The sequence below is a fragment of the Astyanax mexicanus genome, chromosome 19 (genome assembly GCF_023375975.1).
Source record: "Astyanax mexicanus isolate ESR-SI-001 chromosome 19, AstMex3_surface, whole genome shotgun sequence".
NCBI classification, from domain to species: Eukaryota; Metazoa; Chordata; class Actinopteri; order Characiformes; family Acestrorhamphidae; genus Astyanax; species Astyanax mexicanus.
The window spans coordinates 11,205,780-11,223,181 of NC_064426.1; the positions used below are offsets into that span (position 1 = coordinate 11,205,780).

Sequence of the window (17,402 nt, forward strand, 5' to 3'; positions counted from 1 at the left end):
GCAATTCTGACACAAATTCAGTGTTTCTTATTTTAAATACAAATCCACACACACCATTTTTTTGTTCAGAGATTGGGTGACAATAAATCAATGTATTGGAGCTTTGACTATTCATTGTGGCAACTTCTCCTCACATCAGTGTTCAAAAGCAATCTTGTGAGTATTGCATTTAGAGGAGGCATTTATGTTTGAAAAGCAATTCAGCTGTGTCTTGATTACATTTCGTATTGTATTGTATTTAATTCTGACACAAATTCAGTGTTTGGATTTGAAAATGTAAATTCTTGTGTATTGTGTGCAGTGAAATGTAATGGTGGTTTTAGATTTCATTTTGCTACATATTCTGCATGTTAGTGTGGAAAAGCAATGTATCTTGTGCTTTGTATTTACATTTATCCACAGTAGTGTTTGCTTTTCAATTAGGTACTAATTCTTCTCCATATTCTTACATGTCTGCTTTGTGTCCGTTGAAGATAAAGGTTATCCTTCTCTGGGAAGAGAACCCCTACTGGATGGAACCAGTGGTGGAGCTGTTGCCCTAGGTAGCACTCCCTCCTGAGAGATCTGAGAACAGGGAAATAGGAAACAACAGCCAAAGATTCATTTGATAGGAAGATTTGCATGTTTCCAGTACTTATTTTACATAAAGCTATTCCCTAAATTTCCACTGGTTTAAGTGCATACAGTACCTATAAAAAGCATTCTCCCTCTTGGATGTTTCGTCTTACTTTCTTTATAAACTGAATCACGCTTAATATAATTTGCTTTTCTCACAAGAATGTACAATGTCAAGGTGAAAACAGATTTCTACAAAGAAATTTTAATAAAAATGTGTATTAAATGTAAAATAAGTGATTAGCTCCTCAAAATTACTCAATTTTATTTATTAACCACATTTAGTTTATTGTTTCAATCAGTTAAGCCAGACACACTGAGTTCTTTTCTATGCACAAAAAAAAGTTTCTTATTGTACACGATGTTTACGTCAAATCATGCAAATTTGCAGTTTTCACATCATACTATTACCCAATAGTTGTTTTCAACTTCAAATTAAAGTCATAGTTTATGATTCCATTATTAGAATGATATCATTTATTCTTAGTCGTCAAAAGATAACACACATGTACAAATCCACAATGATTTTTGCTGTGCCCTGACATAAAACCCAGTAATACTGTTTCTTGTAAAAAAAAAAAAAAACATTTTCTCAACATACAATCACTACCTTAAAATGTATTTTATTAGGATTTTAAATGATATACCAACAACAAAGTAGTTGAAAAAGTCGAATAAAAATTATATTTTTTTCTAAATTTTGAACAAATAAAAATATTAATATAGGAGCTAAACACAATTTAAATTTTATTTAAATAAAATTGGGAAAACCATGTATTATTTTCGCTCCACTTCACAATTATGTGCTACTTTGTATTGGTCTATTACTTTTGCAAGCCGCTGTATATGTCTGGTTAAGTATGTGAAATACATATATTAAAGTATACAAAACAATTCAAACTAATCTAGCTCTGTGTCAAAAAGCTGTGATTGTACACTCTTGGTGGCAACAACTGCATCAAGCTTTACCGATAACTGGCATTGAGTCTTTCACATCTCTGTGAAGGAATTTGGTTCCACTCTTCTTTACAGAATTATTTTAATTCAGACACAAATCAGAGGATTTTCCAGCATAAACAGCCTGTTTAAAATCATGCCACAGCATCTTAATCAGACTGTGACTAGGCCACTCCAACACTTTTTTGAGCCATTCAGAGGTGGACCAGTTTGTGTGCTTTGGATCATTGTTCTGAGCTTGAGGTTACAAACAGATATTCAGACTTTCTCCTTCAGGATTGTGTGATAAACAGCAGAAATCCTGGATCCGTATGTTACAGCAAGTTGTCCAGGCCCTGAAGCAGCAAAGCAGCCCCAGACCATCACACTGCCACCACCATGTTTTATATTTAGTATGATGAATGTTATTTTTCTGAAATTATGTGTTAGTTTTATGCCAGATGTAACAGACACACACCTTCCAATAAGTTACACTTTTGTCACATCAGTCCAAAGAATATTTACCCAAGATGTTTGTTGATAAATGTGAGACTAGCCTTGGAACTCTCCCACGGACACCATTTTTTTTACCAGTCTCTTTCTTATAATTGAATTAAATCTGACCTTAACTGAGGCAAGTGAGACCTGCAGTTCTTTAAGTGTTGTTTTGGGTTTTTTGTGACCTCCTGGATGAATTGTCCATGCCCTTTTGGAGTATTTTCAGTCAGCCAGCCACTGGGAAGGTTCACCAGTGTTCCATGTTTTTTCAAAGCCTTAGAAATGAATGTGTAACCTTTTTCAGCCTGATAGATGAACAATGGTATAATGTGTTGCTTTTTAAGGTCTTTTATTCGCTTCATGTTGTCAGACAGGTTCTATTTAAGTGATTTCTTAATTTTACAGGTCTGGCAGTAATAAGGTCTGGTTGACGTTAGTAGTGACATTAAACCCAACTTTCCAAGGAACTAACCTTGTTTAAACGAGGGAAGAGCTGCTGGCTCTGTGAACAAAGGAACACGCCGGCCAGATGCATCACATCCCGGCAGAGCTGCGCCGACTCTACCATGGGTGTTGAGCTGGAGCTAAGCTAAAGGCTAAGTGCATGGAGAAACACTGGAGGTCTAAACCATCTGTTCCTTCCGTGGTGATGGGGAATGTGAACACTCTGACCAACAAGACGGATGAACTGGCGGCGCTGGTTAGTAACCAGCATTTTATGCTTCACGGAAACGTGGCTAACCAGCAACATTCCAGATGCGGAAATAGACCCCAAACGGAGCCGAAAAAACAAAGGTGGGGGGCTCATGCTGTTTATGATCATCAGATGGTGTAACCCAGGACATGTAACTGTGAAGGAGATGCCGAGACCACGTGTGACTTCATTCACGCAACCATCGCGAGACTTCAGACACAGCATCCTGAAGCTTTCCTTGCCATCTTGGGGGACTTTAACAACGTCACACTGGATTCAGTACTCCCTGTTTTCTACCAGTATGTGAACTGTCCCACCAGGAAGAACAGAACTATTGATCTCCTTTACTCCAACGTAAAGGATGCAATGACTTCAGGCCGGTCGCTCTTACATCACATATCGTGAAGACCCTGGAACGTCTGCTTCTACACCACCTCAGACCCCAGGTTCAACATGCAATGGACCCCTTACAATTTGCCTACAGAGAGAAAGTGGGAATGGATGATGCCATACTGTACTTTCTCCACCGGACCCACTCTCATCTGGACAGAAGAGGCAGCACTGTGAGAGTCATGTTCTTTGATTTTTCCTGTGCTTTCAACACCATTCAGCCTCTCCTACTGAAAGACAAGCTGGTGGGGTTGAAGGTGGATCCATATTTGGTCTCCTGGATCACAGACTACCTCACTGACAGACCTCAGTATGTCAGGTTGAAGGACTAGAGACTGTGGTCTGCAGCACAGGAGCACCACAGGGGACTGTGCTCTCCCCGTTCCTTTTCACACTCTACACCTGACCTCAGACGTCCAGTACAACTCTCCAGTACTCCAGTACAAGTTTTCGGACGACACTGCCATTGTGGCCTGTATACGGGGAGGAAAGGAGAAGGACTACAGACACCTTGTGAAAGACTTTGTGGTGTGGTGAAATAGGAACAGCCTGCTGTTGAACACCTCCAAGGCCAAGTAGATGGTGGTGGACTTCCGCAGGGCCAGGCCACCCACACAGCCAGTATCTATTGTGGGAGTTGATGTGGAGATGGTGAAGACCTACAGGTATCTCGGACTGCATCTGGATGATAGGCTGGACTGGTCAGCCATCACAGACGTTTTAACATCTGTCGGAAGCTCCTGCTGATGTTTTATCAGACTGTGGTGTCCAGCTGTCTTTTCTATGCTGTGGTGTGCTGGGGAGGAAGCATGAAGAAGAGGGACGAGATGCGTCTGGACAAGCTGGTCAGGCGGGCGGGGTCCCTGGTTGGTGTGGAGCTGGACTTTGTGGTAACGGTGGCAGAGAGGAGGACACTGCACAAACTACTCTCCATCATTGATGATGATGGTCACCCATTGCATTAATTCATCATGGATGATAGGAGCAGTTTCAGTGGCAGGTTCTTGTCACAGAGCTGCTCTACAGACAGACTGAGAAGATTGTTCGTTCAGAGAGCCATCAGACTCTTCAACTCCTCCCAGTGGAGCCGGAAGAGAGAGGACAGATGAGAAATGAGTCTCATATGTGCTCTCTTAAATCACAGCCTTTTTATCTGTACTGGAAAAACACCCTACACATCTTCACCTTGTGACTTTTTTGCCATTTTACTGTATATACTGTTCATTTGCACCCATGGACACTACAATACGCACCTAACTTAAATACAATACTTGCACAGGTTTATGTTTAATATTGTCATATCTGCTGATACCTCCTATATTTAATTTATTCTTTTACTGCACTAGTTCATATCTACAACTGAATACTTCCACAGTGTCTATAGTTTTTGTATTTATATATTTATGTATATATTTTTAAGTCTCAGTTTAGAATTGTATAGTTTAGAGTCTTATATCCCTCACTGTGCTCTCTTATTCTACTACACTTATTGTTTGTTTTTACTGTGTTTTGTAACTGCTACTGGCTGCTAAATTTCCTTTGGGATTAATAAAGTATCAAACTATCTATTTATCTATCTATCTATCATTTTTATAGATGTATGCTACAAATATAATTATTTATACATCACACTTAGAAAAAGCAACTTATTTACTAAGCAACGACTTAATCAAAGAACTGCCAACAGCATCATCCTATGGTAGCACAGGAGTAAAGACTGCAGCACCAGAACACAGCAACACCTTAGCAAACCAAATAAAGGCAACTTGCTCTAACAGGCCTGGCAGGCACCCGTAAGGGTACAGCGCCTAATCTGAAAAGTTTGGGATAGTTTGAAAAATATCAATAAACTAATAGGGCAGTGTTTTTTATAATTTACTTTATTTTTATTTTATTATCGACAGTATGAACACAAGATGTGTCATGTTTTGTCTATTCAACATTTCATTTAACTGTACATCCATTCATACTTTTTAGGCCTACAACATATTTCAAAACCAAAATGCAACAGAGATAATTTATGCCTAGTAATGAGGTAAAAAAATAAATTATGTGATTTCAGACAGGTGTAGATATATTCCTAAAACTCTGTCGCTATTTTAATGGCGCAGGTGCGAGGCACGAAAAGGCATGACTTTTATATAGACGGGGTGTACGATAGCAATGAGCATTGCAACGTGACCTTGCCCAGGGTATAAGATAAGGCCCACAGTATTTCATTTTTAATGACACTATCAATACTGTCTCAACCCTTACTGATTTCGGTTTATTAAACACAAAAGTACACAAAACAGAATGTAGCTTTGGTAAAAGACAACACCCTGACATTACCCAGTACAAAAATATATAGTCTAGGAGATAATGAGAAAGATGCAATTTTTACAAGTAAACCCTGATTAAAGAGCCTCGGCGCATGCGTATTATAATAAGTAGTTTCAAAAAGCTGTCTTGTTGGCTCATCAAACATTTTAAATTATGTGGTTACATACTGCATGCCAAATATTTGTCAAACTGTTCTTTAACAAAACACTTTAGTTTCTTGTCAAAAAGATTTAGAAATAATGTTCGTAGGATGCTTGACCATTCTTCTTGGCTAAAATGGTAAAGTTCAATAAATCGTAAATTGTAATGAATGTATGTAAATCTATGTAAATTAACCACAATTCTACATTTGCTTACTATCTCCCACGCATGTTTTATTCATATCTGAATAAATGGCTTTAATTAAATAAATGATGTACATCTTACTTACATTGCCTGGTCCTTTGCTTATCAGGGCAAGTTCAGTGGGCTGGTACAAACAGCTTCGTCCAACATACCCATTATAGGGTGATTCTACGTTCATATCTGCAAAAGAGTACATTTATCATTATGCCATGCAAAATGCAGACTTTTTGCACATATACAGGGTGAGTCAAAAGACACACCTTCTCATTCTCGTTTTTCTTTATTTCTTTGTTTAATTTATTTTAACATTGTAGATTTATATTTAAGATATAAAAACAATTAAGGAACGCATTTGGAATTACATATTAAACAGTATAAAAATGTTTGTCCTCCACAATCCCCTGACCTAAACCCAACTGAAAGGGGTTATTTGGAATGAGCTGGAGCTTCACAGCATAAAGAAAAAACAGCAACCTCCAGGAACTCCTTCATAATGCTGAGAAACCTATTTCAGGTGACTCAAAGATAAATGTGGCCATTTAGAAGAATATAAAGTATAAAACATATCAGACAATGAAACTGAACTGAAACACCTGGTTTTAGAGCACAATAATTTATTGTGGTGACGGACAGTTCTGGTGGAAACAGGAGAGTTGAGGTGCACACTGAATTCTGCCGTGATTTAATCTGCCTGGATTTATGTTTTTTGGATACAATCCAGGTTAGCCCCTGAACATCCCTTTCAGACAGCTTCATCTTGAGTCCACAGTTAATCCTGTTGGATGTGGTTGGTCCTTCTTGGTGGTATGCTGACATTACTCTGGATACCGTGGCTCTTGATACATCACTAAGTCTTGCTGTCTTGGTCACAGATGCTCCAGCAAGATGTGCACCAACACGTTTTTGTCCTCTTTTATGTCCTCTTGGTATGTGACCCATAATGTTGTGTGCATTGCAATATTTTGAGCAGAACTGTGCTCTTACCCTGCTAATTGAACCATCACACTCTGCTCTTACTGGTGCAATGTGCAATTAATGAAGATTGGAAACCAGGCTGCTCCAATTTAGCCATGAAACCTCCCACACTAAAATGACAGGTGTTTCAGTTTCATTGTCCACCCCCTGTACATATATATATATATATATATATATATATAATTGCACAAAAAAGTTACAATGGCCCTGATAAAAAACTTTATTTTATTCATTATTTATCAAAAGAGAGACATATATAATTGAATACATATTTTTTCTCTTTATAGATTCTTTTGTTTTAACAAACATTAAAAAAACATTAACACATTTTTTATTAAAAATCTCTGATATTAATGATATTTGAAAAATATAAGGACAGCTATTTGTCATTTATTAAGTTGTTACTGTAAAAGCATATCATAGCAATGAAAAAATATTTTATTTTTCCTAGTTTAGAAAATGTCCAACACAACAAGTACAGCAATAGATGAGATTCTATATCTGATTTTACATCTAAAAGGTGGAACAGGTATTAGTGTTGCTGCAGTGCTGAAAATGAAAACCACTCAAATATTAAGTCAAATCAAAGTTTATATATATAGCCCTTTTTACAACTAATGTATACTAACTGCTCTGTAGTTGTCCTGATAACTGAAGAAACTGTTGAAAGAAGTATAATAAAGTATGCCAAGATGGATTACAGTCACAAAAAGTACAGATTCAAATATTACTCAAACATGTTGTATTGTTGTGTTATAATTCCTACCCATGTTATTTCCCCACCTGTGATGTTCTCATAGACTCCACACCTTGTAGAATTCTGGCTTTCAAGGCTTACTTCATCCATGTTTTCTGTCACTTGATTTAGAGCACACAGCTCAGGAATGGTGTACATGATAAGGAAAACCCAGCCATTGGACACCAAGGCTATGGCCAGTGTTGCGTTGTCCCAGTTTGAATGTCCGGACATCTTGTTGCCATGGATATACATCACAATCCAAACCATCCAAATACAAATGGAGAGGATCCCTGTCACCAAGATGTAAAGTGCGTCTTGCCGGAAGGACTTGTGCGTATGAATCATTGAAGGCACAGCCAAAAGTACCACAGCAACCAAGAGTATCATGACGTAAATGAGTGCCATGGTGAAATCATTTTTGATATTGCAGATATCAGGCTTGAACATCACTCCATTGTCCATCTGTATAATAATAATCCATTCTGTATTGATAATGATCTCCACCAACCAAATACCTAGTCCTCCAAGCCAAAAGAGACATCCTTTAGGGGGTGTTTTATGGCGATCAAGTAGCACCAACCAAAGACCATGCATCAACAGGCAAGCGAAGCAACCCGCAAACATCACTCCGAACACAAACCTCCTAGCTATGCAGGTGGTGCTGTCCTCTCCCACAATGAAAGCTAATGACAAGCCAAAGACCCCCAAACTGAAAATAATGAAGCTGACCTGCAGAGCCAACACACTCTTCCTCCTTTTGTCTGTAACAAATGGCAGACTTGCCACCATTATAACCAGCAGCAAAAAGGAAGTCAAAATCCCAGCACCAGCAACCGCCTCCACCACAATGCCCCAAACTGCCTTCAGGTCACATAGTGTAAAGTAGCGGGGATCAATTGAGGATGGACAGCCAAATGGTGGAATGCTAGACGAATTCATTGCTAGTGTTGTGACTTCAGAAGATGAGCTGACCTGCACAAATACAAAAAGTTCAACTGGTTAGGTTCTACTACAAAACATCCTTGAAAATGACCCTGACCTGTTGAAACTAGGTTCACTAGGTCAAACTCATCAATCTGGTAAAACTGGTAAATCACCATAAATGGTTGGACTGGAATAGGGAATATTTGTGTTTGACTTCAGTTGATTGTTTGAATTCTTTGTCAAGATGGCAAATGAGGACAAGCTTTCATGATAGGCTTTATCGTGGTGGTGGTGGTAAACCAGCTTGGTAAAGGTGGTTAAGCTAGTAGAACAGTTAAACCATCAATTCCACCAGCATAGTGTATATTTATTTCCTGAAAGAAAAAAAGTCTGCCAAACCAGAATGGTTACTCAGTGTTTAATGCTTTTAGCTTTCACTCAGGATAGGAAATTTTTTGCCATGATCTAAATGCAAATTTAAAGTGTTCTGTTATGGCTTTGTAACATTACATTCTCTTTTCTTTTACTCAAGTCCACCAGTTTGGACAATTCAGCTTTCAGTTATGACTTTTAATTCACATTTTACTGTGTCGCTTTTATGTTTGTATTTTTATACTTCATTGGTTGTGGATTATCATAGGGAGGCTAACCTCCACTTGTTCATTATCACATATCACACAAATTACAAATATTTAACACTGTTTAATGGTTTATTGTAAGTAATACAGTATTAAAATGGCAGTAAAGTACAGTAAATGCAGGTATGCTCTATATGGAACATTGCTACATTAAAAATAACAGACATAACAGACAAAACATACATTAAACAGTGATTTACATAGTAAATGTGTTTTACTGTAGTAAATTAACACAGTTACAGCCTGTAATTTAAAATTACAAATTGCCAACTAAATAATAAATAAATGCTGAAAAAATGTGTATGGCACATACCTGACACACGCTGCAAGGTATAACAGGTTATTCACTTCCTTTCTGATGAAAACAACTGTTATTTTTAATGTAGCAATGTTCCATATAGAGCTACATACAGCACACTTGTCCCCACCAGCTCCAGCATTTTTGTGCCACCTTTGAGAAAGAAGGAGAAGGAAACACTCTGTACTATAGTCATTTACATGTGCACCATACTGGCCTGCAGCACCAGCTAGTGGAGCTGAAGGGAATTGTTAAAATAATGGGATACTGATTAGAAAGCTTACAGTTCTTTATTGAAATGCTGTCAGCTCCTAATGATAGAACATGTCTAAAAATACACTTCTGTTGTGGTATTATGATAAAACTAATTAACTGAAATAGTAAGGTGTTTCTTCCATACAGTCAAATATTTTGGTTAGGAAAACTGTTTACAGAATGTAAACATGACCGATTAACCAAAGCATCATAATATATCAAGCTAGCTAACTTGCTGATAAACAATACATGCAATAGAGAGTGACCAGCTTACTAAAGCTAGTTTTAAGTAACATTTTTCTAGCAAAGTTATGTTAGCATTAGCATTATCATAGTGAACATTCTGAAGATTCTGTATACTATACACAATAAAATCAATGCAGACCAAACAAAGCTATAATAATAATATACAGCTCTGGAAAAAGAGACCACTTAAAAATAATGAGAGTCTTTTTACCAAATAGAAAACCTCTGGAATATAATGAAGAGGAAGATGGATGATCACAAGCCATCAAACCAAACTGAACTGTTTTTTGGACCAGGAGTAAAGGCATAAAGTTATCCAAAAGCAGTGTGTAAGACTGGTGGAGGAGAACATGCCAAGATGCATGAAAACTGTGACTAAAAAACAGGGTTATTATGAACTTGTTTTCTCTGCAACATTTCAGCCATTTCTTATTTTCTGCAAATAAATGCTCTAACTGACAATATTTTATTTGAAGAAATGTTGTCTGTAATTTATAGAATAAAACAACAATGTTCATATTTACTCAAGCATATACCTATAAATAGCAAAATTAGAGAAACTGATTCAGACACTTATTTTTTTCCAGAGCTGTATATATGGAGATGTGATTTTGCTAACTTTCTGGGCTTATTTACCCTATCTAGCTAGCTAGTTGGTCGGCTATTTCCCAAAATATCCAATATACTGTAACACTAGTTAAGATACAGCAGACAGACTATTAAATTATGTAGCTATCTACCTAGCTAGCTGGCTGAATAAACACTTTAAAAACAGATATTTATTAAAACATCTACTGATAGAGAAGTTTCAGACCAGAGAAATTAACTACAGGTGTAAAAACAACCTTAGTGTTTTCCTTTCACCAGACAGTTATTGGGTTAAAGTGGCTGTGCTGAGGAAGAAGCTCTAAGATAATCATGTAGGGAATTAGCCCTCGAGGACCAGGGTTGGGGAAACACCAGGACTGATGTTCAGAATAGTTCATTCATTAACTCTTTCACTACAAACTATGTTGCATTTATTATATAGTAAACTGATTGTTTTGTGGTATATCAAAATTCTGGCATAATTCATCTGTACACTTCACTCTGTCATGCATGATAGATGTTTGATAATGAACTATATAGGGAATAAAATGTACTGTTGAGATATCGAACAGCACTACAAAATGGCTGAAACACTATGTAGTGCACTATTTCTGTAACGGAGCAATAGCAGATCAGATTACACCATCTACATTGCATTACATTAAATTACATTTGGCAGATGCTTTTGTCCAAAGCGACTTAGAATAGTGAAGTACAAAAGTAATAGAAGTTAAAGGTAAAACATCTTTAGATAGGACCTAAAGGAGGTCAAAGGGAAATAATGGGATAGAGGAGTGAAGGAGGGGAAGAAGGAAATGAGGTTAGAAGTAGTTAGTTAGAGGTGTTAGGAGAGTAAGTGCTCTTTGAAGAGCTCTGTCTTCAGGAGTTTATTAAAGATAGTGAGAGATTCTCCTGATCTGGTAGTGGAAGGTAGTTTGTTCCACCATTGGGGAACTCTGTATGAGAACAGTCTGGATTGCTTTGTGTGAATGTTTGTTTGGTAAAGCGAGGCGACGTTCATTGGAGGAGCGCAGCGGCCGGTAGGTAGCGTAAGCGTTCAGGAGTGAGTGCAGGTAGGAAGGAGCTGTTCTGTCATCACCTTGTAGGCGATTGTAAGAGTTTTGAATTTGATGCGAGCATCAACTGGTAGCCAGTGGAGCTCAATGAGCAGTGGGGTGACATGTGCCTGTTTTGGCTGGTTGAAGACCAGACATGCTGCTGCATTCTGGATCATTTGGAGTGGTTTTACTACACAGACCGGGAGGCCGGTTAGCAGGGCATTGCAGTAGTCGAGGCGGGAGATGACTGCTTGTACCAGGAGCTTTGTTGGTGAGAGAGAGAGAGTCGATGGTTATAGAGAATTTGTGTTGAAAAGATGATTTTGCTGGTATAACCAGAAGTTCAGTCTTTAAGAGATTTAATTGAGAGTGATGCTCCTTCATCCATGAGGGGCATGGATGCAGTTTACCATCTAATGTAAACAAAAGAGTAAAAACAAATAATAAATATTTCACGTACTGGTTAAAAATTAACCCATAGCAGAACTCTAAGACACTAAGGGTGTACTCACACTAGGCCCGGTTGGGTTGAATCGTGCCGGAGCACGGTTCGGCCCCCTCCCCACTCCCCCCGCAGGCCTGCACTCACACTGCGCTAAACGATCCGTGCCCGAGCACGCTTTCGTCAACAGGTGACTTTTGTTTTGAAGAACAGTATGCGCGCGCAAAACAATGGATTTCAGGATTGTACTGTTGTTTTTGTTTCTCTGGAGTCGTTTTGGGCGTGCAAATACGCAACTGAACCAGAGATTCATTGATTGTGCAACACAGCGATTTACTGCTAATCGTGCTGCACGTGTAAGAAGGTTTTTACACAAGCAGCAGACGTCCAGGGAGAAATTTGCAGCTTTACTCGCGGACTATAATTCACGTTCATCAGTAAGGTAAGAGACGTACTTGCTATATACATAAATAGTGACCAAAGGAGCGAAACATAAAACTCAAGTAATAATAAAATGTGTTTGTTGTTTAGGACTTGTAGATAGTAGTCCTAATTTATTATGGGTAACACTAACCATTATGGTGCTCTTTAGAACCCTTTTCAAAAATATTATATGCAGAATTGTGTATAAAACGTCCTCCGTTTACAGTAGCGTCGCATCACTGACGTCATCTTGATCCGTGCCCGGGCACGGTTTGCGCTCACACTGCATCTGTACCGTGCCCGGGTCCAAGTGAACCGTGCTCGGGCCCACCTCTCCAAGCGGGCCCGGGCACGGTTCAGCGTACCGTGCCCGGGCACGGTTCGGAGCGATCACACTAGCCAAACGAACCGTGCTTTGGGAGGTAACCGTGCCCGGGCACGGTTCGGATTGCCTAGTGTGAGTACACCCTAAGACAGGACTGGACCAGGATTGGGAACTTTCTTAATTTAGTGACAAAGACCCAGAGAGTTAAGGAGGATTTCTGCAGAACATAATAAGTAGAACTGTGGTGTTGTGTGATTGTAATGTGCAGACTCTTCACCCTCCGTGGCTAAGCAGTCACTAGGACCTGTAAAGTAGTAACTAAACTCATCTTGCACTGGATTGTGTAGATTCAGCCTCCTCAATTTGGCAATTAGGGGTGGGCAGGGCAGACTGCTCTCTGTGGTGTTTTGAAATGGGATTGCTGTAGCTATGTCACACGCTCGCTCTCATTTCCCACTGCATGCTCCTTTCAGCTTTTTGCTGTGTCTCTAATGTCCTGTTTTGGGGAACACTAAGTAGGGTTAAATACACATTTTACCTCTTAATAAACTATAAAATGTGTTACATCTAAAACTTTGTTACAACTTTTTGTGACTGCTGGCACTGTAACCAGTGTATATTGTGGGTTCAACACTAGTTGTTCATTATTCAAAGTGGTGGTCTAAAACTTAGATTAATGTGTAAACTATTGCAGAAAATAGAAAGTGAAAAAAACTGAAAGGCTGTTCCGAGTTCTATTTTTCTTTCATAGCATGTCCATTTGTAAAACACTGGTCATCACTGTTGTTAATCTCAATATGAAAACGTGGAGTTTTATGTTGATGTGTACGCTTTTTCACTGATACATGTTAAATTACTTAAAGTAAGGGGCATTATCAAAATACTTCAAAGAATTAATATTTTCCAGTCCACTTATTCTTAGTTTCACTTTTAATTTCCTCTAATGCATGTGTCCATCATGTACTAGCATTACATGTCATAAATTTGGCATTAAAGATGAGCAAATTCATCACATTGAGCACATGCCACTGTGCACAGTGTTTTTTGTATGGTGATGTCCTGTGTACAGCTGTGCATTTACTTATGCTCTATTTACTGTGAAAGCTCAAATCGACCTGCAAATCCTATGGGCTGCTAAAAGTCTCCAAAAATAGCATTCTAACTGCCATTACTCATTGATTTATTGTATGTCCTCTGTGAACTACTGCTCGTTTTGCTACTATTGTCCTCGTATCTTTAAATGTGTATCTCTATATGATACATTAATTATATATGTTTATTATTAGGGCATTTTGGACTATTTTTGTTGATCTATTTGCAATCAAATATTTACACAATGTAAAAAACAGTGATTGTTTATAAATAACAAAGACAGTCAACAGATAACATGTTATCGACAGATAACAAATCACTGCTGGGTGGTGAGACCTTTAAAGCTAAGCTAAGTTAAGTAAACAAAAGTTTAATTCTTAAAAATATATATATTTTTATCTACACATATTTATTATATAAATTATAAGGTGCACTGGTGAATTGTGGGAAAATTTGCCTCTAGAGTGGCAAAAAGAGACAACCTTTCTCACTGGCTGCCCTTTTTGTGGAAAAAAGAATAATTACATGCTCATTACAGTGCTCCTTCATACAAAAAAATGATGACAATGTACTAAATTACAAAAGTTTGATAACATGTCTTAATGAGAGCCTATCAATGGGTGCATTTCTGTCCTTCCAGTAGACAAATATGCCATTATAAAGTGCCTTCTAGACAATGTCCCAGAAGGTGCCTTTTACACTAGAGAAAATAGGATGCCATGCTATATGTGGATATCCTACTTGATTAAAGGTACCCTATAGATGTTTTCACAATGTGTTAATTGTATTTGATGCTACAATACAGAATCAATTGTTTTTAACAATGATGTTAAAAAAGACAATGATAGCAATGAAAGTTTAAAAAAATCTGTCCATTTGTTTAACTTGCACATTCATTTATGTTTTCAACTTTAGCCACGCCCCCTGTAGAACAGTACAGGCCCCATGTGGTGCAGTAGATGTCTTCTTTGTGTGTAACACCCACAAAAAAGGTGACAAGTTCTGAGCCAATCCCCTGTAGCAAGAAGAATGTTTATTGATTTTAACATGCAAATTTATTTTAATTCTGAAAAAAAATTCAGTAAACAATTCGCTCTGTCCCGTAGCACCACAGCATTTGCCTTTACTGGAATTTAATTTTGTGTTAGCTCCGAGCAGAGAGACAGACAACAGTATCATCTGACAACTGGTGTGTGCAAGAGGCACAGGTAACACATTTTCCTTTTGGACACTAAGTGCACTATAGTGCACTACACACCAAAAAGTCAAGTGTTGAATTAACTCCCACAGAGTTGATTTAATCTCTTTCCCAGGGTTTATATAACTCCACACTCTTTGGAGTGAAATCATCACTTTCAAAATAGTTCAACATTTAACACCTTGCCAGATTCCCTTTTTAACTCACATTTGTATTTGTTTCCCTAAAACTCCCTAAATTGTGATGCTAACACTAAACAGAGTTAAATATATATATATATATATATATATATATATATATATATATATATATATATATATATATATATATATATATATATATTAGAAGAAGATTAGTCAACTGATATGACTATTTATTATTAAATTATTATTCAGGGGAGGTTAGCTTGAGTTTTAGGATCCTAATACCAAAATAATACATCCCTGATTACATCCTGCCAGTGATTTTTTTCAACTGCAGGGGAACTTTAACCCTGCATTGCAGTTCTTGTCACAGTTTACAGTACAGAAGAGTACAGACTTGCTCTTATAGCCTACAACATTTTGGCTATGCAAAAACCATTATATGAAACATAATAGAGTTGGGCAGTATTTACTGGGTTTATTTTGATTAACACTAAAATATTCAACTTTGATAATATTAGACTTTGAGAGAAAAAAACAACTTTCAGCTGTTAAATTTCATTTAAACTGTTTTTGCTGTGTGAAATTGGACAATAAATCCAGAACATGACACAGCTACAAGTTAGATACAGAAGTAGTTAGTGCAGAAGAGTTTCCCAACTTTACACACAAAGAAACAAAAGTATCATGACAATCATGGTTTTGGGTGTTGCCCATGAAGCATGTATAAATGGGCAGCACAACCCAGCAAAACACCTGGTTCCACTCCTCCTTACATTACTGATTTATACTGAATTAAAGCTTAACTATACACTTAAAAAAAACTGTTGTTGCTTTTATTTATAATGAAATGCAGATTACCTGTCAGATTTGGTTAACAAGTGAGAGTTTGGTCAACATAAAATTGTAAACTCAACTGCCTTCCTTACTCTCGTAAAACCTTGCTGAGAAAAAATCACATATTTCCCATTGGGTCCTGGCACCATCTACCACCATCTGTTTATAGTCATTACCTTCACTAAGGTATGTAAATTTACTTCACACAAAGGTTGACTGTCTTGTTCTAGCGTTGTGGGCTGTAAGAGGAAGTTGACATTTTGGCAAAGCATTGCTGTATTACTTTTTGCCTTGCTGAAGGAAAAAAAAATTTAAAAACTTGCACCAACATTTATTTTCAGTTGTCGCTAAACTTTTTGCCGTAGTATATCTAAGAACTGAATGTGCAGGTATAACCCAAAGAGGAAATACATTATGGTGTCTTTGGCACACAGTGATTTGCTGTTGAAACACTATCAGACAAAACTGTAAAATCAAAATAGCTCATTGTTAATGCTCAACTAGTGGTTAGGATGCTCCCTACCACACAGTCATACCAGATTTTGCAATTTATAGATGATGTTATGTAATAACAAAAGTTTGGGAGAAGGACCACGCCCGAACTCTACGTTCTAACTCCACCCCGTATCAATCAACCGTCCTATAAATACCTCCCCTAACTAACTACCTCTCGTGACGAAAACTTCGCAACCCACCTCCTCCCCAACAACCCCCTTTTTTCTACTCTTCCACTTCTCATTAAATAAAAAGGGGGGGATATAACTGCACGCTTCTTCAGCACGCAGTTCAGAACTCCAGCCCAAATTTCCCCGAGTTCCCTCCCCTTTTTCTTCCTCCTTTTCTACTTCTATAAGGCGTGGTCCGCACTTAGCAAAATGATGTTATGTAATAACAAAAGTTTGGGAGAAGGACCACGCCCGAACTCTACGTTCTAACTCCACCCCGTATCAATCAACCGTCCTATAAATACCTCCCCTAACTAACTACCTCTCGTGACGAAAACTTCGCATCAGTCGAATCTGCCGCACCCGCCTGCTAGCATTAGCTTGTTCTCCGTCATGGACCTTTAACTCACCGCCTCCGACGAGGACCTCTTCCCTCCTGGCCAGCCTGTCTCCACTCCTGCTCCACCTCGCCGGGTGAATTCCGTAATCTCCACTCCGGCTACTCCTGGTTCTACTCCGGCTACTGCTTATTCTTCCTCCCGGGTCGGTCGTCCTCACCAGTGCACCCCCGGATCTCGGCACTCCCGCCGCTCTTCTCCCCCTTCCCCTACTCCACCTCGCCGGGCTCGTCGTCCGAATTCCGTAATCTCCATTCCGGCTACTCCTGGTTCTACTCCGGCTACTGCTTATTCTTCCTCCCGGGTCGGTCGTCCTCACCAGTGCACCCCGGGATCTCGGCACTCCCGCCGCTCTTCT

General features: G+C 38.4%; 1 protein-coding gene across 1 annotated transcript; it reads right to left on the reverse strand.

Annotated features, from left to right (window-relative positions):
- Positions 1–214: 214 nt before the first annotated feature.
- LOC103031996 (G-protein coupled receptor family C group 5 member C-like) lies at positions 215–9,515 on the reverse strand. Its single transcript, XM_022666209.2, has 4 exons — positions 9,390–9,515; positions 7,559–8,486; positions 5,886–5,980; positions 215–564 (listed from the first exon to the last, which is right to left on the reverse strand). Exons 2-4 carry the CDS (start codon positions 8,451–8,453, stop codon positions 481–483), a joined length of 1,074 nt encoding a protein of 357 aa, XP_022521930.2. The 5' UTR covers positions 8,454–8,486; positions 9,390–9,515; the 3' UTR covers positions 215–480.
- Positions 9,516–17,402: the final 7,887 nt, after the last annotated feature.

Bases quoted from the DNA above. Each gene is read 5' to 3' on its own strand.
- LOC103031996 (XM_022666209.2), bottom strand. From the start codon at position 8,453: ATGAATTCGTCTAGCATTCCACCATTTGGCTGTCCATCCTCAATTGAT. The intron at 5,981-7,558 runs GTGGGGAAATAA...ACTCTTTTGCAG, and splicing joins AGTCTATGAGAACATCACAG to ATATGAACGTAGAATCACCC. The intron at 565-5,885 runs GTAAGTAAGATG...CCCTGTTCTCAG, and splicing joins TAAGCAAAGGACCAGGCAAT to ATCTCTCAGGAGGGAGTGCT.